General features: G+C 38.1%; 1 protein-coding gene across 7 annotated transcripts in view; it reads right to left on the reverse strand.

The window, feature by feature from the left end:
• Window positions 1–18,687, reverse strand: part of LOC123510506 (FERM domain-containing protein 5-like) — a 34,625-nt gene extending 15,938 nt beyond the window's left edge. For 2 of the 7 annotated variants that reach the window (XM_045265738.1, XM_045265731.1), the window contains exons 1-10: window positions 18,554–18,687; window positions 14,521–14,625; window positions 14,360–14,402; window positions 13,730–13,906; window positions 13,384–13,592; window positions 12,660–12,671; window positions 8,697–8,849; window positions 7,705–7,719; window positions 3,982–4,070; window positions 3,181–3,192 (exon numbers count right to left, since the gene is read on the reverse strand). In XM_045265738.1, the coding sequence (XP_045121673.1) occupies window positions 3,181–3,192; window positions 3,982–4,070; window positions 7,705–7,719; window positions 8,697–8,849; window positions 12,660–12,671; window positions 13,384–13,592; window positions 13,730–13,906; window positions 14,360–14,402; window positions 14,521–14,625; window positions 18,554–18,649 (911 nt within the window). In that variant the 5' untranslated portion in view covers window positions 18,650–18,687. The remainder of the gene's footprint in view (window positions 1–3,180; window positions 3,193–3,981; window positions 4,071–7,704; window positions 7,720–8,696; window positions 8,850–12,659; window positions 12,672–13,383; window positions 13,593–13,729; window positions 13,907–14,359; window positions 14,403–14,520; window positions 14,626–18,553) is intronic. The other 5 variants (XM_045265733.1, XM_045265734.1, XM_045265732.1 and 2 more) reach the window with 5 other exon arrangements.
• Window positions 18,688–25,829: the final 7,142 nt, after the last annotated feature.

A 25,829-nucleotide genomic window follows, 5' to 3' on the forward strand; every position in this document is an offset into this window, starting at 1 on the left:
AGGAGTGAGGTACTGCCAAAAACATGTCAGATATTAACTGAGAGCTGAGAATAAGAGAAGGGTGAGCATACAGCCTCATGGCACATCTGCTGTCCTTCCTAACACCTCACCACATATACAAGCTAGGTTTCTATCTCTGCTGCCCTAACCACTACTTCTGCTAAGTCTCTTCTGCTGCACAATTACACCCACTGCCTTCAACACCATTGTTTCCACTAATTAGAGAATCTCTTAGTGAATTGATAAAAAAAATTTCAAGAGTGACGATAAAGTCTTGTTCAATGGAAATAATGTCTTAGTTCCAGTGGAGCAGCTTTAGGCATTGACTGACAACATGCTTTGTTCCAAACCATGTAAAAATGTCCCTAGCATGATGCTCCCCACCAATCACTGGGCCACCTGCATCAGTGTGGCACGCCCTTGTAAAAATCAAGTATGCAATGTTCCATCTGAGACATACTAGATGCCAACAAAACAAGTTAATGTAGTTGCATGAAGGCTCAAAATCATCTGTAACTCAAAATAAATTAATCGTAATACTCTGCACCTAAAAATTCCAGTACTATGTAGCTATACTTAGTGTATGGATGAACAGTGTGTGTGTCCCTTGAAACTTTAAAGCTGACCTCAAAACTAACTTATTGCCCTATTGATGTATATTTCTCCATTTAGTGTTCATTTTCTATTATCCTGTTGTCATTAAAAGAGAATTATCATACCTAGAAAAAAATGTCACAGAATTCTTATTGAGTATTTAGTTTTTTTCTACCTAAGATAAATATCCAGGTGATTTTTTTTTCTTGACAATTAAATAAAAATAAAAATTGTTACATAATTTTCTAAGAAAGACCATCAAAGTATCTTCTAAAGAAAATCCTAGACTTTTCAAAATAAGTAAATTCTAAATTTTTTTTTCCTCCTTCAAAAATTACAAAATTTAATAATTTGTAGCTCATGGCAATTTGGTGCAGTTTCGTTCATAAATAACAAAAATAAAAATTAACTCGGTCAGTCCCTTAAGGATGGCAGTGACAGGCTGGAGACACAACTCCCTTTGTCTGACTTCAGCAGTAACAGATGAATTGCCGTGTCAGGTGCAGCTAGGTCAGTCTTTCTCCGCATACACAGCACCACATGTTGCTGAGCTCACACACAGTGGTGATAACAGGCAACCACTACTTAGGGAGCACAACAATAAAAGAGGCTAATGTTTGTCCCTCATACCGTGAAGACCTGAAGCACCAGGAGAGAGTGCTTTGTCCTGAAGCTAGGAGAATATGTCTCTTTCACTCTTGAGGACATTCATTGTATCAACAGTGACTCATTGGTTGACAGTGAGCAGCCTACATCATATGTCTCAGCTGGGAACTACCCACCCATGTGTACTCAGTGATGCACGGCACCTAATGCTGCTGTATCACTGCTACTTCCTTGCACTACACATGTCCCTCCTGCCCACACAGAGAAGTGGCCTTAAGATGAACCCAGAGATAGCTGGCTATATAAGTAACTGACCAGCCAGCAAACTGAGAGTAGCATGCCTGCAGATGCCCCTCAACGTCCATAACTCCCCTCTGTCCCAAATCCCAGAAGTATGCACAGCCAAGAGCCTTTGACACACTGCATGGGCCCAAGGGGCACAGTATGCACAGCCAAGAGCCTTTGACACACTGCATGGGCCCAAAGGGCACAGTATGCACAGCCAAGAGCCTTTGACACACTGCATGGGCCCAAGGGGCACAGTATTTTGACACACTGCATGGGCCCAAGGGGCACTATTGATATCTACCACCCAATCTGAGTGCTCACTTCAATCTATCACACTTCTATGCTGCTCTGCCCTCCATCAACTCCATAGTGCCTCTGCATCCCGTCATATAAACTAACCTAACCTAAAAGTAAATTTTATGTTGCAGGAAGACATGTTAGCAACATCGGTGTAATTTTCATGTCTTCTATTAACTTTAAATTATAAGTGAAACAATCTTTACTGTTTAAAAGTGTGATCTCCTACTCAAAAAAGAAAAAGTGCCATGATGTACTGTGTTGTATTCATTGGGTATACACCAGAAGTATGGCACCTTGTGAAAATTCTGAATATTTTATGTTATTTCAATTATAATATGCAGGTAATTGAAAATATGAAAAATACAACTAGTGCTGCTGATGTGCTTCACTGCAAATTAATACCACTGTAGAAAGGAACTGCACACTGACAAAAAATGTCAAGCAGTAACATTAGTGATGCACCTTGCTGGACAACAATGATTTTAGTGAGCTTATTAGGCAGAGTCTTCTTATAAACCAAGATACAAGGTAATAAAAAAATCCTGATACAAATCTTCCCTGCCCATTCATTATACTAGGAAGTAGACATGAGTATGTTGCTGCTGAGTGATTATTATACAGTGAGTGATATAATATGGGCTCTGATAGAAATTTAATTCCATTAAACACAACACTCATTCATAATGCACAAATCTGTTAATCTTGTACAATATACAGTAAATACTCGTGTAAATAGTGTATGCAAACCATAATAAGTGAGTTTTGCCAAGTATTACAAAAATAAGATTTTTTAAGAGCAAGGCAGAATATATTAAAACATAAGACAGTGATGTGGACTAGATTTTCAGTTTAAGTATGATAATTAAAGAATGGCAGCAAGAAAGAACAAGGTATATGCTGCAATTATAAATTTGGAAAGGGCATTTGACACAAATGACTTGGAGAAAATGTGGTATGTGTTGATGTATGAAGGGAAAGGAAAGTTATTACATGAAGTGAAAGGAGATGTGTTAAAGTGATTGAAGAAGTGGTCATGTCAGTGTGTATTGAATTTGTTTAATGAATGGAGCTGTGAGGGCGTGCAGGCAAGGGTCGGTAATGCCAAACCAGGACTGTGTACAATGTTAAATGGAAGCTAATTACAATGTTGTGTGCAGATGACACTGTGTTCATTGCAAAAACTGAAAAGGTCTTTGCACAAATTTGTAAAAGAGTTTTGTCAGCAGTATAAGTTCAAAATCAGTGTTGAAGAATGTAAGGTGATGATCTTAAAAGGAAAAATGTGATGTAACAGGGATTATAATTTGATACAGAATGAGGACACAATTTGAGAAGAGGTGTGAAATCAAATTGAATTGACAAACAATTGAAGAGGTAGATGAGTTTAAATACCTTGGTTTGATCCTGTGCAAACATGGAAGTATGTAGGGAGAAATACAAGAGAAAACATTACAAGGGAGGAAAGTGCTTAGATCTTTGGAATGTATGATGAATGGCAGGCTAGTGAATAGAGAGATAAGGAGGCACTGTGCATAACAGTGCTATAAATGGTGACATGTGCAAATGAGACATGTTAATGGAATGAAGATCAGTAAATGAGACATGTTAATAAAATGAAAGTCAAAGATCTAGGATTAAGACAGTTGATATGAGCTATCTGAAAGGTATATGTATACATGTGGTATGACTGGACAGTAAAAGCAATGAAACTGTATGTGAACATTTGTCATGTCTGTTAAAGGTTGAAGAACAAATTATGGAGTGGTTGAAGTGATTAAACACCACATCTTCACAAAGTCTGTTGTGTGGAGAAAATGAGTGAGATAACACATACAATATGCAAAGGTAGAGTGAATGTTGCGGGCATGAAAGGACAACACCCTATTAAATGAGTTGACTGCTGTAAAACCTGAGAGATAAGATGGGAAGTTGAGGGGAGTTGAGTGTGCCAGAATGGAATGCATGAACAGGAAGAAAGGGACACGCTTTTGTCATTGCCACCGTTTAGGAAATTTCAAACACACCAAAGTTATTTCATATGACATTACATTAATCTAGATTAAACAACTACTTGAAACTGAAAATAAAAAAAAAGACAGCAATAACTAAAGTTTTAAGTTGTCATTAGTTGTATCCAAATTTTAGGATAGTTCACTACAAACCACAATCAAAACTCAAACAGTTGGCACCTACGTGTAAAACAGTCTCTGCTCAACAGCACACCTCCACAAATGTCTGCAGGCTGAGGCAGTGGGGCACTTGAAGCCTACCGTGTGCTTTTTCTGAAAAGTTTCAACTTCATTAGGTATTTAGTATCACCATGGCAGCTCTGTAGTTTCTCCCTTGCTCATCCTAATCTTTTATCTTTGCTGTTTATCATGCACTACTGCATAAGTGCACATACATGGATAGGTATAGAGCAAGAAAACTGGCATGCAAAGACAACAATAAAGCCAAAATAGTATAAGATATTGTATAAAATAATACATCAAAAATTTGAAAAAATAAAAAATAAATAAATAAATAAAAGACAGAATGAGGTTTTTTATATATAGTAATTAACCAGCCTAGGGCCCCCCACCACCCAAAAAAAAAGAAGCTTAAAAACAACAAAAGGCCCACTATTGCAGCAGTCCCTGAAAAGGGTCAAAAGAGTTAGCTGGATATACAGTGGAGACTCAATACTCAAACTTAATTAGTTCCAAATGGCCGTTCGAGTATTAAAAAGTTCGACTATTGATACCTATAAATCAGGTAATTCATTCCAACCATTGCCAAACCCAAGTCTAGGAAAAAAGCAGTGGTTTAATTTTGCAGTCACCGCTAGCATTGGTGCACAGAAGCAGGGTTAGCCTGTCTTTCATGTGCTTGTGTCCTGGCAAACACTTCTCTTCCTTTGTTATATAGATCACGTTTCATAGTTTTTCTTTCCAAAAAGTTTCATCACAATTAACCCCTAAAACTTGGGGGATGTTGGGATTTTTAGCTCGTGCTAACTCGGGAGGTTTGGCAAGAAACACACAAAATAGCCTGTATTCACATACTGATTACACTTGGAAATTCAATAAACGAGTAAGAACAAATGGTGTTCTGCCCACAAGCAACTCTTCCTCTTTGCATTGCAAAAATCCAAAAGTCTCTAGATGCTATGGTTACCAAAATATCATAGGTTGAATGAGGTGATATTATCGGTGTATGTGGCCTTGCATCCGATCAGGTCCAGCAGCCTTGGCTAGAGTGATAGAAAACGTGCCCCTTGCATCCCCTCTCTCTCTCTCTCTCTCTCTCTCTCTCTCTCTCTCTCTCTCTCTCTCTCTCTCTCTCTCTCTCTCTCTCTCTCTCTCTCTCTTTCTCAATCAAAATGTTCGCAAAGTGATCTAATTTGTATGTTTTTTCAAAAACATATAAAATACACACAATAGGAGTTGCTGGTGGTGGTGGTGGTGGAATGTCCTCCCTTTCGGTGGTTGAACCTCCTATATCCATATCAGAGTCCAAAACATCACTATCTTCGCTCTCTATTATTATAGAAACTGTTAATTCCAAAGCCCTTCTGATACCACTCTCATTCACAAGTTGTCTCCCTGCAACATGGCGAGAGACCCGAGGTGTAGAAGTAAGGCGCGGGAGAGGTGGCGGAGTCGCGGACATCGTGAAATCACTGTCCCACCATCCATCGTGGGAATTGATGACAGTGACGTATAGCACATGTTTACCCCTGACTTGGGGGCTCGCCGTGGCTCACAACAGAATGAATTCCAGTTCTCTTCTTGAAATTCACAAACCACCCCTTACTTGCTTTAAAATCATCATTGGAGTCAGATGTAATATCAGAAATAAGATCATGATCCAGCAGCCTAGCCTTCACACAAATTATGCCCTCTGACAAAGAATCACCAGCCATCTGCCTTTGGTTTATCCAATCAATAATTTTCCATTTCTTCCACTGCCACAGGTTGCTTAAATTGCCTTTTCACACCAATCGCCACATCAGCTCTTTTAATGAGCTGTCTTCTTCAGTATTGTAGCTACTGTAGATTTAGCCATACAGTACTCAGCTGCAAGATCGGTTATTCTTCCTACTTTCTCGTATTCATCAATAATCTCCTTTTTCCTTTTGATGGTTGTCATTACATTTTTTCCTGTAGGCCTATTCTCACCACTAACAAACCTCTTTGCTGCCATTGTAAGCTTCTAATGCAAGAAGGGTGAGACCCTTTGTATACAGCCACGTGAATGGACATTCGACTAATAGGTATTTTTCAAGTATTAAGTCGAACTTTTGCGTTCGACTATTGAAAAGTTTGACTATTTAGACGTTCGAGTATTGAGTCTTTACTGTATGTGATAAATGTATTGAAACATCCCTCTTAACCCTTAACTTCCGGCGGTCGTATATAAACGTTTGTGTCAGAACGTCCAAGTGACGGGATTCGTCCCAGTAATCAAGATTTTTCCCGGCGTAATTTTAAGTCTCTCGCGCGCTCTCTTGAGGCGGATGGTGAGTAGAAGTATCTGGCATCTTTTACCACACAAGTGTTTCCACAAGAGCTCCTAATTTTAGAGGTAACTGAACTGTTTTCCCGTTTTATGGGCGACACTTGGCAACTCCGGTGACGCTGGGTAGAAAGGTCAGTGATAACAGCGAAGGATCGGGTCAGATTGTAAATCACCATGGAGCAAGGCAGAACCCTTTTACTTAGCAGTGGTTCTGAGCTAGAAGAAAGTGACAGTGAATATATAGAAGAAGAAACTATGGAGGGAATTCAATGATGATTTTTCCCAGTTATGCCTGATTTATCTGTGTCTCCTGGCATAACAGCTGAATTCCCTCCTGTGCAACACAATTGTGACTATTTCATGGCGTTTCTCAGTGATGCTTTCTTGGACCATATATAGTGATACAGCACACACATCAACACTTGTCAGAGAGAAGAGAGAGAGAGAGAGAGATCTGAGTCACAGAGAGAGACACATCAACACTTGTCAGAGAGAGAGAGAGAGAGAGACACACACAGAGAGAGAGAGAGAGAGAGAGAGAGAGATATATGCTTACACACACACACACACACACACACACACACACACACACACACACACACACACACGTCTCAGAAATCAGTGATATATGACACACACACACACACACACACACACACACACACACACACACACAGAATGTCACACACACAAACTACACACACACACTTATAGGACAGATGTGAAAAATATACTTCCCTCATAGAAATCAGGATAATATGTCCTTCCTTCCACTCTCTCTCTCTCTCTCTCTCTCTCTCTCTCTCTCTTCTCTCTCTCTCACACACACACACACACACACACACACACACACACAAACTCTCAGACACAGCTGGACATCACAATAATCACTTTAATCAATTGATACAGGAAAATCTCTTGATACTTTGTCTTGGTGGTCAATGTGCACATTAATGGGTCCCAAAAGTTACATTATGTATAGTTCAAAGCAAACAGTCACAACCTCAGAAGAAAGCAGCACTGCCAGGCCCAGCTGCCTCAACATTTTATGTTCTATAAAGGCTACACTATTTTGAGAGCTTTTCAAACTTTCTTCCATTGCTTTTGTTACAAAACACATAATTAAATTGTTTATAATTAGAACAAATATCTTGCCTTGTGATATCTATGGTATGTGTGAGCACATCCTTGAACAAAGGAGGGAAGAGAAACAAATATTGATACAGATATTTCCTACACACTCCAGTTAAACAATAGTAATTTTTTTTTTCTATAAATGTACTGATAGTGCTCAACCATCTGGTAACACTGGCATGCCACAAAGTAGACTCCTTTGAATAAGTGTTAGTTATTTGGAAGTTTGATTATACAGGTTACATAAATACCTTAGAATAGACAATGACATCAAATACTCACCTTTGTTCTCGCATCCTAGGTGAGGCATGCAAAGCACCAAGTACGAGTGTCATCAGCACACACATGATGTCAAATGTCTCCTCTAAAACATTGAATAATAAATGCTGTCAGTGAATATCAAAATGAGTAGTTAAGTAGCATTATGAAAGGTCCTGTGTGACATAGGATAACATTACAACATGATTTATGCTTCACATATGAAACAAGTATGCACTGTTTCCAGGAAGATTTTCCACACTTACATAATTTACATTCATAGCATGTAAATCATTCTCTACCCAACTCTCACAGCTCATCTCCAGCCATCTTTTCTGTATCTCCTGTCACAGTCTCAATAACCTATCTGCTTATATACATTTTTATATTAGGTTTGTTACATCATATGGGTTTTTACTGACCTGTACAATTAAAACTATAGGTATAAATATGTTTAGTAGTATGATTCAAATGAGAGAGAGAAAAAAAAATCCTGGCTTTGCCTTGCTGATAAATCCATTTTTGTTTCATGTTACTATTAGTGATAGTTTTCATGACAAAGAAGCCTAAACAGAATGCACTTATATGATACTTTTCATGACAAAGAAGCCTAAACAGAATGCACTTATATGATACAAGATTAATTATGCACTTTTTTTATTTTCTTTATTTCTCCCTTAGATTTGGAATATAAAGGTCCCCATGCAAAGATAGCTCAACACAATGCAGGCTCATTAACCAGACTATCGAGAAGTATAACTGTGGTAGTTGACAAGCATTTACAATAAAAAAAAAAAAAAAAAAAAGTGTTGATTTTGGCAAGTTAGTTTTGCATTTTACAAAGCTGAATTTTCACCAAAAAAAAAAAAAAAAAAAACTGACTTTTACTATGAAGTGTCCCAACAATATTTGTAATTGGCCAACAAGTGAGAGCATTTTAACACTGGCAATGTTTCAATCCCTCATTGCTTTCTCCTGTAGTTCCTCCCACCTCTCCTCCTTATTCCATTTCTTACCTCAGCAAATATAAGATGGACAATGAACATTTTTCCTTCATAGTTGAGCTTTTGGACCTCAGCCCATCTAAAGTGGTGAGTTTTGCGGGAACCCTGAAAGGTCAAGACTCCCGTGTGGTTGAGGCCCAGATACAGCTGGCTCCCACGGTGGTCCTGGGAATAAAAGCCTCATGATCATATCCTCACCCAACCAAAGCTAACGTCTCGTCTTACTACTCACATACTAAACATTCCATTGCAAAAAACTGCACTTCAAATTATGTGATCTATAACTTTTCTTAGATAAATATATATGTATAGTATTTACATGATTATATGAAACTGAATATCAATAGGCATGCATTTCAGTGCATGTGTCATAATGCAGCCAAAGTCAATCAAAGTCTAATCTATAAATTCAGAGTTAAATAATATATGCTCTTTGCTAACCGACAAACAGAGAGGTGTGGTACAAGTGCCAGACTTGAGATTGCAATTATAGTGAGGATCATAATAGGATGCACATTTGGTGGTTTAGTATTCTATCAAGAAGCTGAAATGATACACTGAAATATGATAAATATCAAAAATAAAAAGAATATGTACTGGATATAAGTACAGGTATACCACTGATTTGCAAACTCCCTTTCTGCTTCTTACTGGATCAATCATTTTGCCAGAACAGACATCACAAAACAATAATTTAATAACAAAGGTCTAGGTTGGAATTTATCAAACTTCAAAAGCTCTTGTGAGTCCTAAGAAAGGCTTCCAAGCATGCATAACTTTACAAGATACCATACATCAAACTCATGAAACCTTGCAAGCATTATGTGTGCAGTTTTGTCCCACATGGCATTGCAAGATGGCAAGTGATGGGTGACACAAGAACTTGTGAATTCTTCTCAGGTGCAAGTCAAGATAGCCAGCCAATAATGACTATTTCACATTAGCTGCAAGCATTTATGTTTTCTGTAAGGAGAGATTTTTGCCCCGTACACTGATGCTGAGTTTCTGAAAAGGTACCGAATGATTTGTGTTGGTCTGCAATGCTGTCTACTGTGAATTCAATACATGTCAAGATCAATGTACTGCTTGTATCTTTGTAACACTTCCTAAAGCATTTCTTCATTGTTGTATTTCCTTCTCTTTTCTGAAGTCCACATTTCCTCAAGTTGTAATATGTACTTTGTTGATAAATATAACAAATATTTGCATAAAGACACCATAACCCCAACAAATGATGAAAATATGTACATATCATTCTCCACAAATACTTTAGGTTAAAAATCAATACATGTTATGTTCCCATTTATAACTATAAACTATCTCATGTATCACTCATTAAGGTACCATACAGATATTAAAAAACATGTAATGTAGGCTCATTTAATGAGATATTGTCTCTCCATTACTGCTAACTAAAACAACGACATCTGTTGTTGCTCAGTTACTTAATGGCAGTTGATGGAATTTCAAAGTCCCTCTCAAAATTTAGCACAAACTAATTAAATTTTCTCTGAACTAAAGAAAATTCTAAATAATCTTTTCCTGGCTAAATCAGTGGTGTACCTGTATTCATTACATAAAAAGAGCATACAGGTATTGTGTGATGCAAGAGAAATACTACAGCTTAGCTTTGGCAAAGCTTTACAATCTCCATCTTGGCACAACCAATGAAATGAAGGCAGCCAAGCAAAATATAATGGACGAGTTTTAACCAATGGTCTCCATACTGCTAATATGTAACGGTGAATTCTAATACTATATGGTTACCTGTGAAAGTGCAAGAACAACAACTTACAATGTCAAGGTAAATATTGTCATGAAGTATCTTTCCTAATCAGGGCAAAATTTTCACTATAAGAGAAGTACTGAGGGAGGAGGGGGAAGGGGAGTGTGTGAGACCTAGCAAGGTGCTACACCAGGGACCAGTCATGTATAGCACAGCTCAGTGCTTACATGATTCATGCTCATTATCTCATAAGACAGAGATAAATAATCTAGTATTGAAATCCTAGTACGTATCTTGGATTTCAGGATAAGGAATGTGATGCAAACAGTCTTTAAAGATTCAAATCTGAATAATATTCATTGATCATTACAATTAATGTCATGCTGGAAAACATTTTGAGACACCTAATGCCATGATTGATAAAATGAAGTATGGACATTATGCTGAACTATCATTTCAATTATACAAAATATAACAACTTTGTACAAATTTTATATATATATATATATATATATATATATATATATATATATATATATATATATATATATATATATATATATATATATATATATTATATACAGGGTGGGGCAAATCAAGTGCCCTAGTTTTGATAGGCTATTAGGAAACGTAAAACAATACTTACAGAATTATTTGTTGTTTTATTCGAATCAGTATACAATGCCGTTTGTGTGATCACTTTTTGAAGATGGCATCAGGAAAATGGTGGCCATCTGTAACGATGTACTGTTGAAGGTGATGTCTGAAGTTTTCAGCTGCTCTTCGACATATCTCAAGGGGTACTGCAGTGATTTCCTCCCGAATTCGCGTCTTCAGTTCTTCCAAATTGTGTGGCCAACTTCACCGCTTCATTCCCCTAAAGTTACTATTTGGTGCGCAGTTTACAAATTTGGGGTAATTGGACCTTATTTCTTTGAGGAGGATGGAAGATCTGTCACCGTCAATTCTCAACGTTATCTTGCGATGTTGGAAGACTTTTTTGAACCGAAATTGGAAGAATTAAGTGAGGAAACAAATCTGGGAGATATCTGGTTCCAACAAGATGGAGCAACAGCCCACACTGCTCAAGTTGCAATGGTCAAATTGCGACAGATGTTCCCAGCACGCCTCGTCTCTTGGAGACGAGGCTCCTGATTTGAGCATTTGCGACTTTTTCTTGTGGTGATATCTCACGGAGAAAGTGTTCAGAAGTCGGCCACACAATTTGGAAGAATTGAAGATGCGAATTCGGGAGGAAATCGCTGCAATACCCCTTGAGATGTGTCGAAGAGCAGCCGAAAACTTCAGACATCGCCTTCAACAGTGCATCGCTACAGATGGCCACCATCTTCCTGATGCCATCTTTAAAAAGTGATCACACAAACAGCATTGTATACTGATTCGAATAAAACAACAAATAATTCTGTAAGTATTGTTTTACTTTTCCTAATAGCCTATCAAAACTAGGGCATTTGATTTGCCCCACCCTGTGTGTATATATATATATATATATATATATATATATATATATATATATATATATATATATATATATATATATATATATATATATATCCATTTAGCATGTGTCCAAGCAGCAGCAAATAGTAGCCATAATGAATATCCCATCAGGGTTCACTCCATGTACTTAGGATCAGGATCCCTCATGACTCGCAGGACAGAGTATGTACTTATTCCAGTGACTCAGGGAATAATGACTGGGAAAACAGCATCACAAAGACGAGAGTTGTGGTTGCAAGAGTCATGCCAGGCGTGGCCTTGAGAACCACTGTCTTTTGACATGAGTAAATATCTAACTAGGAAAAAAAAAAAAAAAAAAAAAAAAAAACTCATGATATGGTGATTTACACCAAATTATCAGAAAAGTGTCTTTCATCTACCTCACACAAACATAACGTAAGCAACTAATCAATCTTTATTCACTTTTCATTCCAAGGAAAATTAGCAAATTAACTATATGCCAAAAAAAAGAAAAATAAGGAAAAAAAAAAAAGGAAAATTCTTGGGATCCACAAAAAAAGGTAAAATTCAGCTCTAGTAACCAGAATTCATTATGCAAAGCACTGGTTTACTCTAAAAAAAATAATAATTTGTAAATGACTGCCGGAAGAAAATATCAAAATATGAGTGCATTAAAAACAAAACTAAAACTACTATACTTCCAACATTTAGTTCACATCTACAGATTTGTAAGTTTGCTAGCAAGTCTTTTACCAACAAATACCTACTGTGTCAATCTCCTGATAAAATGGACGTGAAGATTAGGTATGGAGAGAAAAAAAAAGGCATTTTACCTATATTTCTCAAGACAGTAATTCATTATGTATATAACTGTGCCTATGTATCAAACATTATGAGTGATATTTTGTCAAATAAACAGGATCTACATAGTAACAATGACTCAAACTGAAAAAAATTGTACATCTACCTGTGCTGATGAAACTTAGTGAACTCAACTCAGAAACAAAACTAGATATTCCTTAGAACAAAATCAGACACTGAATTATACCTGAGAAAAAATGTTAGTACAATAAATAATAATTACTGTACAATGTTGCACAGGTGCTCAATCACCATAAGAGTTCTGCAGTTTACTACAAAGAGAGAGAGAGAGAGAGAGAGAGAGAGAGAGAGAGAGAGAGAGAGAGAGAGAGAGAGAGAGAGAGAGAGAGAGAGAGAGAGAGAGAGAGAGAGAGAGAGAGAGAGAGAGAGAGAGAGAGAGAGAGAGAGAGAGAGAGAGAGAGAGAGAGAGAGAGAGAGAGAGAGTATTTATATCAACCTAATTGTTTTTGTGCTTATCAACACACACACACACACACACACACACACACACACACACACACACACACACACACACACACACATTTTTTTTTTTGTAGAATTTTACATCAAGGCAGAAGAGAAATAATGCAGGAAAGGAAGACCACTGTGAATGCAGTAAGAACACCTCACCTTGACAGGATGAGGGTCTACACCATAGGTATCCAACACCGAAGCTTTCTTGAGAAATGCAGTCTCTGCCATAAGAGGTGTGTGGTTCTTGAGTGTTGGGTGAAGCTCCATAATTCTTTCCTCAATTTTGGGCGTTTGCTTGAGCAAGATCTTGAAGTCACTGATGTAGTTCCCATAATGCTTGGATGGATCATAGTCACCAATCTCAGCTGTGAATAGACACTGTCTTAAATGGAGATCAAGCAAAGGTAATTTATCATAAAGATCATAAAAACATGAGAATAGGAATTCAGGTAAACTGGCCTTGAATAATACAGCAAATATCTAAATCATAGCCAGTGCAGACCTTGAACTGTGTACGCTGCAAGAATGGCAGCATCTGACTGGGAGCAGTACAGTCGGCCATGCAGAAGGTCACGTCTCAGCTGCAGGAAGAGCTGGTAGCGTGTTATCTCCTCCTGTAGCCGGAGGGGGTCTGCTGGGTAAAACTTGACGCGGAAACAAAAAAGGATTGGCGAAAGGTCTGTGGAAGAATTACATCTCATATCAGAGAGATCAATCAACAGTTTGTATAGGCCTAAAATTATATTCTTTAATTATAATGAAGAAATTAACTGATGAATAATGAAATCTCAATTACCAATTTCAAAATTACTTACAAAGAAGTAAAATAAATGAAATAAAAATAAAAAAAAACTCTCCCTGCAATTTGAATCTGGCTCTAAAGAAAAGCCATGATGATTACTGAAGCAGCTGCACCTTAACTTGAACCTCAATTTATTACATGGACATTTGAGTCTGGTGGAGTATGTAAGAGACAGGGAATATGAGGAGGATGAGAAGCAGGGAATGCAAAGGGAATGTAGCAACCTTCTGCCCAGAGTTCTTAAGACTGGGTGTTGGATAGGCATGACATATATGCATATGTGCATCCTTTAATTACCTACGATTTACAGACACCACAGCTAACACTTACTCTTAATCTGTCTCAAAATATTCTTGTTTGGGTCTAACCAGTGCTGAAATAAATGCATAATGTTGCATTAATCATACTGTATAACATATGAGAAAAGAACAATGCATATACACATTTTTATTGCAACTTTACAACAGACAAAACAAACAATAGGCACTTACTCGCTGCTTGTTTTGGTCAACATATCGTAGAGCAAAATAGTCAGTTTCTACAAGGTTAAGTTTGTTGAACACAAAGTCTAGAAGAATCTTCCCCTTATGATAACTCTGAAAAAACACAAGCAATAGATTACGGCACAGTTACCATATGGGGAAATTATTAGAGATGTGCTTAGACTTTGAAATCTGCAGCTAAAAATATTGAAGCTTCTTATGCAATACCTTACATATGACTAGGTACTGCTTGTGTGATTCTTAGCAGGGAATATCTGATCTCTGGGAATTTATATTATAACACTAAAATCATTGATCCAGAACTACCACTGAATTAGTATGTGGTTGGTATGTGAACTGAGCCTCAGAGAACACTACTATGCCCAAAACTGATAACAGTGACCGCTGCCTGCCTGATACTACTGCCTTATGCTGCCAAGCTGCTGTGTGTGTGTGTGGATATGTGTGTATGTTTTGTCATTCATGGTGCTGTATGGGCGTGTTAAAGCATCACTCAGTCTGTATCTAATGTGCAGTGGCAATTGTTTGCCTACACCATGTTACTACTAGGTGTGACCATGCAGATATCAGCTGGGAATGGTGTCAGTGCAGCACTATAGACAAAAGCACTTGGATTCACTGCAGAGTTTGTACATGACAGGACAGGACAGTACCTCCACAGCTGTTGCTATCTCTAGCCTCTAGGCAACCTTAGGGTGGTCTAGAGTGCCATTGCTTAGGGCCACAAAAAGAGAGAGCTGAATTTACTGAAGATTCTGAAATATCATTACTTAAGTTACATTGCTATAATTATCAGTTTTTTAGTAATCCTTTAGTAATCCTGCAATCTTTAAGAGAAAAACCCTTACAAGGACTAACTGGTATGCCAGAAATACTTAATTTTCCACAACAGTTTATACAATTGTTATGATATCCTAATAAAGCTTCAACAAGAGCATTACCTACAAAAGCATAACATTAAGCAACAGCTCAACCTTATCATATGACCAACATACTAAAACACTAACACTAACAGAAAGACTCCATGATTGAACTGTGACACTGCATCACAAATATACAGTACATGACAGCTTAATGACAACTAGTGATTTTATTTTGTCTTTTTCTCTGAAGTCTTGAACCATTAAAGATTAAATTATAGCAATAATTTAACACGAGTGACAACACATCCATCTTGTCACAAAAATCCCTTTCATTATTGAAATTTTATTTAATGTTCTTATTTCCTGCAATTTAAAAATTAACTTTATCATTGCTATCATTAATTTTCATGTCCTTATCTTCCCTTGCCTTGAAAAATTTTCATCATAACTACCAATTTTCTGTTTCAATTATTTTCTGTATTTCAAGGCAGTAGTGCTACAACAGGAGTGAAACAAAAAAATAAGATGACAAATGATTTCTGCAATACATGTCGTGGGGAGAAAGCTTTCTGCACATTTTGTCTGTCAGTCACACCTGCCATAAATAATGTGATCTGCACCTAATGTAGCCTGATCCAACACAGACACAAAGTTCAAGCCTCAAGAAAAATGACAGGAAAAGAAGAGCTCAGCAAGACATTTTCTAGATGAAATTGTGGACCACCTACATAGTCCTTAATGGAGATATCTTGACACTTTCTGATAATCATAAATCTCTCTTTATTTTCACCTGACATCTCATCCTTTCAATTTAATATGTGTTTGAAAAATCTATAATAAATCTTCAATGAATCAGTCTATATATCAGACTGACATTTCCTTGCTGGTGATGTCACTGCTGAGGCCTAAAGATGAACAGCATCTCACCAAAAGTGTGACATGTGGTGACATTACGCGGTTACAAACTCCCATCAATCCTGCTTCATGCATGCCGTAACAGGCCGTTGATTGACCTACGACTTCAGATCTAACAGGTTATAGACAGAGGTCCCATGTCTTTTGACAGATGAAAGCAAAGCATATTTGAGTTTGAGTTTCAAAATGGCATGCATAAAACAAATTCTTGTCTCATCACACAATTCTCAGACAGTATTTTTTTTTTTTTCTTTTTAACTTCAACCACAGATACATCTTTTTATTATTGTAAATGTTATATGCTGAGATGTTCTCCATTCCTTGAGAGTAAATGATACAAGTAACTCAAACACAGTCCATTGCATCACTGTCTTTTATGTGCTACACAACATGTTCTAGATCATTTCTGCCAAAATTGTAAGTGTGGCCACAGCTGGTTTCTTCTGTTATTCCAAACTGACAGCCACCAAAAAACATATGGAACTAAGATGACAGTCCACAGGCAACTGAGAGAGAGAGAGAGAGAGAGAGAGAGAGAGAGAGAGAGAGAGAGAGAGAGAGAGAGAGAGAGAGAGAGAGAGAGAGTTTATGCTGCATGTCCTGATGGACACATTCCTCATATTCCTTTACAGCATCAACCCACTCTCAAAAACTATAATGTTTTCTGGTTTCTGGTATATTTGATGCATGCATTACACTGATGTACTGACCTGCTTATTTTTCCCTTTCTTTAATGTAAAAGGGAAAATCTGGCCAAGGGCAACAAAAAAAAAAAAAAAAAAAAAAAAAAAAAAAAAAAAAAGGCCCACTTAGATGCCAGTCCTTGAGCAGGGCAAAGAGAATTTGCCAAAAAAAATGGGATAATCAAAGTAGGTAGTGCCATTTAATGAGGCAAGATGAAGGCGGCGCAGCTGGTGGTGCTGCATCTCACAGGCAACATATATATTTCAGTCTATCTGTATTTATCTGGTTTTTTTTCCATTTATTTATTTATTCCTAATTAAAAATCTAAATCTTTTACCATTTGGCCAGGTCACTGTAATGACTTAAACAAATGAAAAACAAAATTATTCTAGCCTGTACACTACTTATGTCAGTTTAATGTCAGTTTGCACATGTATGTAATTTGATATGAAAAAATCTGTGCCATCAATTTGTGATTTGTGTAAACTTACTGTATTGCAGATACTCAGAATGAAAATATCATACCATCAGACATATGCTCACTGCTCACCACCAACAAACCTCATCTAATTTTCTCAAATTGTCCCAATTTCTAATCTTTTATTCTGTATGGGAACTCAAAACTTTCAATACTGCCTTTGTATAAACATATGAAAACATGTAATATTAGAGTTGGTAAATTAAAATCCCCCCACAAACTTGCAGTGTTGTCACATTTGGTAAGGTAAAGTAGATAAGACCATGTGTACTGACTGTCAACCCCGGGGCAGCCCTGAGTCAAGATTGAGCTTGGGGACAGTGCCAAGATAGGTGCCCTGGCAGTACTGAACCATGTCTGAATTACCTTAGTTTCTTTGACATGGTTACTATTCTCTTTCTGTGTTTATGTAGCACATTGTCATTGCCAGATTATGTCTGGCATGTCATGTAAAACTTATATTCCTGTTAAATACGGAGTTACAAAAGGACATTACAAATTTTGTCATTTTATTGAGTGACCTCATTTCATTTATACTGCAGGCGATACTGCATGACAGGTACGCTAGCTGGTGTCCTTCCTCAAGCCACAAGGTGCTGAGAGCCTGTGAACACCAGCACTCCCCTCCCCTGCTCCTTGCTCAATACCCTACCCTGCCCTCACTATTGCTTCCTTGTTCGATCGTCCAAAACATTACCCGCGTTACGCATCATTTTACCACATTCGTTTTATTATCACCATGAATAGTGAAACGAAGCTCAAGCCTAATTCAATTCCTTGGCATCAGAATAGCTACGGTAATGGGACACTAAGCAACACTGTATAACCGACCAGAAAAAAATAAATAAATAAATGCTGTCACAACATTGCTGCGTCGGTGCCAGAAATGTGAGCTCAGTGACGCAAACACTATTATGAGTTACTGAAAGGACATACAGCAAACTCATTTATCTACACATCTCTAAGGGAAATATAATTACACAGCAAATTTAACACATTCTTCCGTAATTAAATTAAGACAATTCCCGGCCCGTGTCGTGACAGCTTCCCCTCACATGACGGTAACCAGGGCTGGACATACCTGGAATTCACACTCCAGAACCTCGTTGTCATCTAATAGACGTATTGTGCACTTATATTCTATGCCGTGATCCTTTTTAGAGCCTAATTTAAGCATATTTCTGAGGCGGAAGACACTCCGTCATGCCAGCAGACGACGCGTTCCAGTACTGACTCACATAACATTTACCATCATCATCTTCTCATCATTTCATCTCAGGGCTCATGTCTTATCATTTTATCAGCTGAGAAAAACGCTTAGTATATTTCCTAGCTTATATCGTATGGTTGATGACAAATTGCGTAGTTTGGTTATGTTTTTTAAGAGGACATTTGCTACATGATAGATTTTCAGTTAAACAATAACAATTTCATTCACAAATTGTATAAGTTTATCAGAATCGATGTAGAATGATCACTTTGAAGTCACTGCACGTATAAATAAAGTGGATTGTTGTTTAGAAGTCTAGTGCATGCCCATAGATATATTGCTGCATGATATTAACAGAATTATTGGAGACGGGATTTCATCCACTGTAAATGTATCTATTCCTAATGTATCAATAGAAACTACGGTAGCATTTTCTTCCCAAAACGAAAGTATGCTCTCTCTCTCTCTCTCTCTCTCTCTCTCCACCAAGATTTCTCTAGCAGAGTCTAGTTACTGTTCTAGGTCCACTTTACCTGGCACTATTCTTTCTTCTTCTTTCTACATTTTACTTACCGTACACTTCTTTACTTTATTTCAAAACTATTAATTTTATTCAAGTTTATTTGCCACATTTCACACACATTTGTTGCTTAATTTAACACTTTTTTTCCCGCCTCTTCACTTTTTTTTTTTTTTTTTTTTTTTAGCTTTTATTTACTTTGTTCTCCCAAAACCTTTTCGTTCTATTGGTCCGTTGCACTCTACTAACCGCGCATTGGAAATACATACAATTTTTAAACGCCCAGGGTACCGCTCTTTATATCCATGTTTCAAGGCCGTCTACTGTACCATTATGTGACATTAGAGGGCTCTTGATAAAGTAACTATAATCTCTCTCTCTCTCTCTCTCTCTCTCTCTCTCTCTCTCTCTCTCTCTCTCTCTTTAATTTGGCACTGTTTTCTGCTTTCCTCCGCCGGTCAGGAACCGTTTCCAGTTCTTGGAACCGGTTCCGCTTTAACGGTTCCACATGAATACAGATGGTAGATACGCATGAGTTATAAATCACAAATAATATACTATATAGTGCTTATTAAAAGAATGTTATCATTAATATTATTTAGGAATCCTTGTAAATGCCAGTGTCAACAGATGAACGAAGTAGAATATAATACAATCATGTGTGTTGCAGGCAGGCTTGTATCCATTATTCAAAGAAATTGCACGAATATTATATAAGAAGTTCGTTCATACTAGTCATTTGCCAATAGCAGGCACCGATTTAGCGTTGCCATATCACCATCATTTCTTTGTGCTCTGATTAGTAGATATCCTATGACGTCACAACATTATATATATATATATATATATATATATATATATATATATATATATATATATATATATATATATATATATATATATATATATATATATATATGCAAAAACCACTTAAAACACTCAAAACTAATCCAAAACACACTCAAAACACCACTCAATAACCCAAAATGTCCCCAAATACACCTACACGTCACTAGAAACACCCATTATACACCAAAATCACCTCGAACCACCCAAATACACAGACAAACCACTTACAACATTCCAAACTAACCCAAAACACATACAACCAAGTAACACTTCAAAAATCAGCAGAAAACACACACAACACTCTCTAGAAATACCACTATACGCCAAAACCACCACCCCACACACACCCAAACCATTTAAAACACTCAAAACAAACAAAAAAAACACTCAAAACATCATGCAACACCTCAAAATGCACCAAGACACACCCAAAACTCACTAGAAACACCCAATATAAAACAAAATCACCCCCACACACCCAAGCCACTTACAGCACTCAATATCATCCCCTGCCACACTCAAAAAGCCATGCAACTCCTCAAAATGCCCCCAAACACAATTAAATTTCACTAGAAACACCCAATATACCCAAATCACCCCCACACATATAAAAGATTCCTAACACACATCCACACAGCTTAAAACACTCAAAATTAACACAAAATACACACACAAAACACCACACAACCCCTCAAAATGCTCCCAGAACACACTCAAAACATGCAAATACTAAAACACATCACAATTTACTTACTCAAGGTACGTAAAATATACCTAAAAAAACCTAAAACACACTGAAAGCACAAAGTATACACCAAAAACATACTCATAACACCCTGCAACACTACTGAACACACTTGAAGCACCCCAAATATATCCCAGAACCAACAGTTTGTATAAAAAGATCGTTAAGATTAAAAGGGACACTTACCTAAATATTACACCTTGGCTCCTCCTATTCCGCTTCAATTTATCATTTTTTCTTCATCCTCCTCCATTGTTTCTCCTTCGTCTTCCTTCTATTGCTTCCATCTACACGCCTGAGCCTAGAAACACATAAAAACACTAGATGTTAAACAAAATATTGAGGAAATGGAGGGTGACTTAAGTATTGTGGCTTGGCTGCTCCTCCCCTTTCTCCTTCCTTCCTCCTTATCCTCCTTTATTTCTCCTTTCTTCCTCCTCCTGCTACCAATATCTACACAGCTGAACCTAGAAACACACGAAAACACGTAGAAATCACTAGATATTAGGCGAAATATTGACAAACTAGAGAGTTTGGAAAAGAGGCGCCAGCCCGGGGCTATGATGAGTCACCACCTGGGCTGTGGTCATCAGAGAGAGCGGCTAAATTACGTAAATAATTTGATTTAAAAAAATACTTTTAGAAAAAACGAAGCCACGGCCGAATGCATGATATTTTATGACGTGATAAATATTTAAACTCATTTTCAAAATACCAAAATATCTCCAGCTCAAGTATTTAAAAAAAAAATGTCTAAATTAATTATGTTAAAAGTATAAAACATTTTCAACAATAACTTTCCTAAAACGTCCAGGAAAGGCAAGCCATTTTCACTTGGTGAGTATTTTACCACATTTCACGGAGTCTGAGCTATATTTTAAAGCATTCTACAGCGAGTTAGATGGAGAAGCAGAAACGTGAGCAAATAAAATAAAGAAAGGAATAAGACTTTTGTTCAGCATCATCAAACACCATTTCAAAGTCCACATATTTCACTCAATAGATTGAATTCACACTTAAAAGAGCATAGACGATTCTTTCATACCATAAAGGCTCACTTATAGCTTCAAATAAAAAAAGCTCAAAATGGGAAATTCAATTTTTTGACCGTTAAAAAGCCATTAACAAACGACATAAAACACCACTCAACGCTACATATTTACTCAATACAGGCGCGGAAAACATTTCAAACACAACGAAACGTTTATAGAAACCATAAAAACATACCAAGGAAGCGCAATATTACCATTAGGAAAAACTTGAAAAAAAATATTTGAACCAGCTGGATGCCGGGGGTTGGGTTATTGCTGGGGGCACCGAGGGGGAAGGCGGCCCGGAGGCAACACTGGAAACAGCGGTGGCGGACCTCCATATGTCTTTATCATCTCACAAAGCCAAAATTAAATGATATAGGCAACTTTTGACTATGGAATATGAAATAGTAGACTGGTGGCTGCATTCTGACACATGTTTGACTTACAGTAAGTGAGGAAAAGGAAATATCAGCTGTTAATACTGACGCCTTGCTCTTTTTAATGATCGTTATCCTATCACCTTTTAATATTTGCGTACTGTTTTCACTCTCAAATGTAAAGAAAACTTAAAAATAAGTGAATAGCCTTATAAATACCTCTGATTGGTGAAGATAAGACAGTGTGGAGAGTTGCGGCGAAGGCTTGCACTGGTTATCTGGAAGCTTGGTGCTTAATTGGTGCTTGGTGCTGCTTGAAAACTGTCGGTAATATAGCAACACTTCACTTCACTTCACTTCATGTGTGTGTGTGTGTGTGTGTGTGTGTGTAGACATGTTCTGGATGCGTGTGGGGGTGTTTTGAGTGTGTTTACGAATGTTTTCGGTATATAAGAGTGTTTTTTTTTTTGTGTGTGTTTATGGCTGTGTGTGGGGTGTGTATGGATCAGTATAGCCCACCGCCACCACCATTGTTATCACCACCGCCACCACAACACCACAACCGCCGTTTTAACCAGTAGCAGAAGGTATGTCTGAAGGCACTACGTGTGTTTAATAGTATGATAACTATCTATTACTAAATCTATCATCAATGAGATACTATACTTGTAAAAATATCACATAATGATTTACTGGTTATTGTGACATCTTTCTCTTCGTTATTGTTTTCATTTTTGGTTATTTGTCAAAGCACTATATATCAAATTGTATCTAGTTGTACAGCGAGTGTTGGCAGCTGCCGCCGTACAAGAAACGAGCTGCTTAAAAGGCAGACTATTTCATTTCTCTCATTCTCTATTTCTATCGATAGACTGATGATTTACCTGACTGAGAGCAATTTAATCAGAGAGTTGTGATTTATGTGTATATATTTATTTTGCACTGTAAATATTTCAACAATGTTATGTATGTAAATAAAACTATCCGGTGTGCTTGTGAGTTATCCCTCCCTCCCCCATGCCCTGATAAAGACAATAGTTTTGAGATAAGAGTAGAATCCCTGTGTGAATGAAGCGTGTATGAGAACCTGAGTGTGTAATGTTAATATTTAAAAATAAACAAAACTAAAATAAACAAATAAAAAATAATTGTTTATAGAAATCCAAGAAAGTTTTAATCTTAAAAGAATAAATAAATCAATGAAAAATGACCTAATACCCATGCTAGGGTGATGGCCAAAAAAATAAATAAATAAAAAGACACGTCATAAGAGCTAAGCCTACACACACATAATTCATTATTTGCTGATTATACAATAACTTTTTCTATCAAATAATAATGTATTCTTTTTTTTTCCAGGCACCAAGGATTTTTTTAGAACATTGTGTTAAAGGTGTATATATCGAGATACCTAAATTTGCAGTATTAGAAAATTATTTATCACATTCAAATCTACTTAGACAATGGCATCGAAGCGAAATAAGACAGCTCAAGCATGTATATTATTAAAGGAATCCTGTGTTCATTAGCTGAACCGTGAATCCATTTACATTCACTGTCTTTCAGTATCCATCACAGATTACAAGTCTCTTAGGACCGGGAGTCAGTACTTTGTATTCTAAAATCATCCCAGCCGGTAATCTAGATGAATCCTGGGACACTACACCCTTCCCTGGTAACCATCAAGCAATGCGCTGGGGATTCAGACTCTAGTGTTCACTAGCCGTGCTCTACTGATTCTCCCGAGAAAACGATTCCGGAACCGGTTCCGCGGGCTGATGAATACCAGAGTCTTGGAACCGCCAGCGCTCCTGGTATTCATCAAGCAACTCGCTGGCGGTTCTGAGACTCTGGTATTCGGTATTCACCAGCCGCGCTCTACCGATTCCACGAGGAACCGGTTCCGGAACCGATTTCGACGGTTCTGCCTGCCCAAGGAACCGATTCTTTGAATACTTGAGTTTACGGTTCCTGCCCACCACCACTGATAGAAGCGCACGTCTTATTATTGTTTGGGCTTGCACGTAAACTGAAACGAATACACTTAAAAACTCTACGTAACTTAGGCTAATGCCTTTCGAATATAGAAATATTGTTAATCTGCCAAAAAAGAAAGAAGAATAAAAAAACAAAACAGCTTTGATAACCAGGCCGTGTCAGAAGTGTTTCAGAATGAGGCCCGGGCGAGCATGGTCGCTAAGGTCAGACTGGAGCCACCTACGAGTGTTGGAACCAGTGCCTTGTCCCCACTCAATATAACACACACACAAACACACACACACGTCCCGGTAGCTCAGTGGTTAGAGCGCTGGCTTCACAAGCCAGAGGACCGGGGTTCGATTCCCAGGCCGGGTGGAGATATTTGGGTGTATCTCCTTTCACGTGTAGCCCCTGTTCACCTAGCAGTGAGTAGCTACGGGATGTACTCGTAAATCGAGGAGTTGTGACCTTGTTGTCCCGGTGTGTGGTGTGTGCCTGGTCTCAGACCTATCCCAAGATCGGTTCCGTAGGGTAACGTCTGGCTGTCTCGTCAGAGACTGCAGCAGATCAAACAGTAAATTACACACACCGCTTAGTGTAGTGGTTAGCACGCTCGACTCACAATCTAGAGGGCCCGGGTTCGATTCCCGGCAAGCGGCGAGGCAAATGGCCAAGCCTCTTAATGTGTAGTCCCTGTTCACCTAGCAGTAAATAGGTACGGGATGTAACTCGAGGGGTTGTGGCCTCGCTTTTCCCGGTGTGTGTTGTGTGTAACGTGGTCTCAGTCCTACCCGAAGATCGGTCACTACGAGCTCTGAGCTCTTTCCGTAGGGGAAAGGCTGGCTGGATAACCAGCAGACGATCGTGGTGAATAACACACATAACGATATACAAGTTAGTAAACCGCACGGAAAAGATAAATAGACAAGACTGACGGAGTATGTAGATGAATAAGAGGACATTCAAAGACAATGGAAAGTCAGTGTCTGAGGAACATTAAGGTGTTAATTTTCCACACAGGACTGGGACACCTGGAAGGGATAGAGTGAATAGATTATAGCAGCAGAAAATGTGCACAAATCTAAGGAAAAATTGGATAAATGTAGATATGGAGACAGGTCACTATGAGCCCCACTCAAGGGGGCACGACAGGAGAGGCCTACCACGAGGGCATTTGACACCCCAAGGGATTCGGTGATGGGGACGCCACCCCCATACCGACGGCCTGGCTACCCAACACTAGGGGTAACCGTTATAACTGTCTTGTAGTTCGCAAGGATGATGCTCCCTGCTAAGCACCTCCAGAAGAACAGACCGCTGGCAGGGCAACAATCACCAGCGGTTGTACGTACATCCCGGGGGAGGATTGGGACCTCCACCACCCGTATACCCTCTTAATCTTAAGGCCATGCACTCATGGTACGTCCTGAGATAGGAATTGCCATACCTCCCACACCATGAGTCGTCATCCCGGTAGCGCCCTACCCAGACTACTGGACTGGAAGCTGAGTGTAGTGGGTTGCTATAACAGAGACCAGCAAATCTGGACGACGGCCCCCGACTGTCAGTATGTGACTAGAACCTAAAAGCATTCTTACAACTCCGTGTCAATTCAACTAGAGCCTTTTAAAAGTATTGAAAG

Source organism: Portunus trituberculatus, chromosome 29 (assembly GCF_017591435.1).
Source record: "Portunus trituberculatus isolate SZX2019 chromosome 29, ASM1759143v1, whole genome shotgun sequence".
In the NCBI taxonomy this organism is placed as follows: domain Eukaryota; kingdom Metazoa; phylum Arthropoda; class Malacostraca; order Decapoda; family Portunidae; genus Portunus; species Portunus trituberculatus.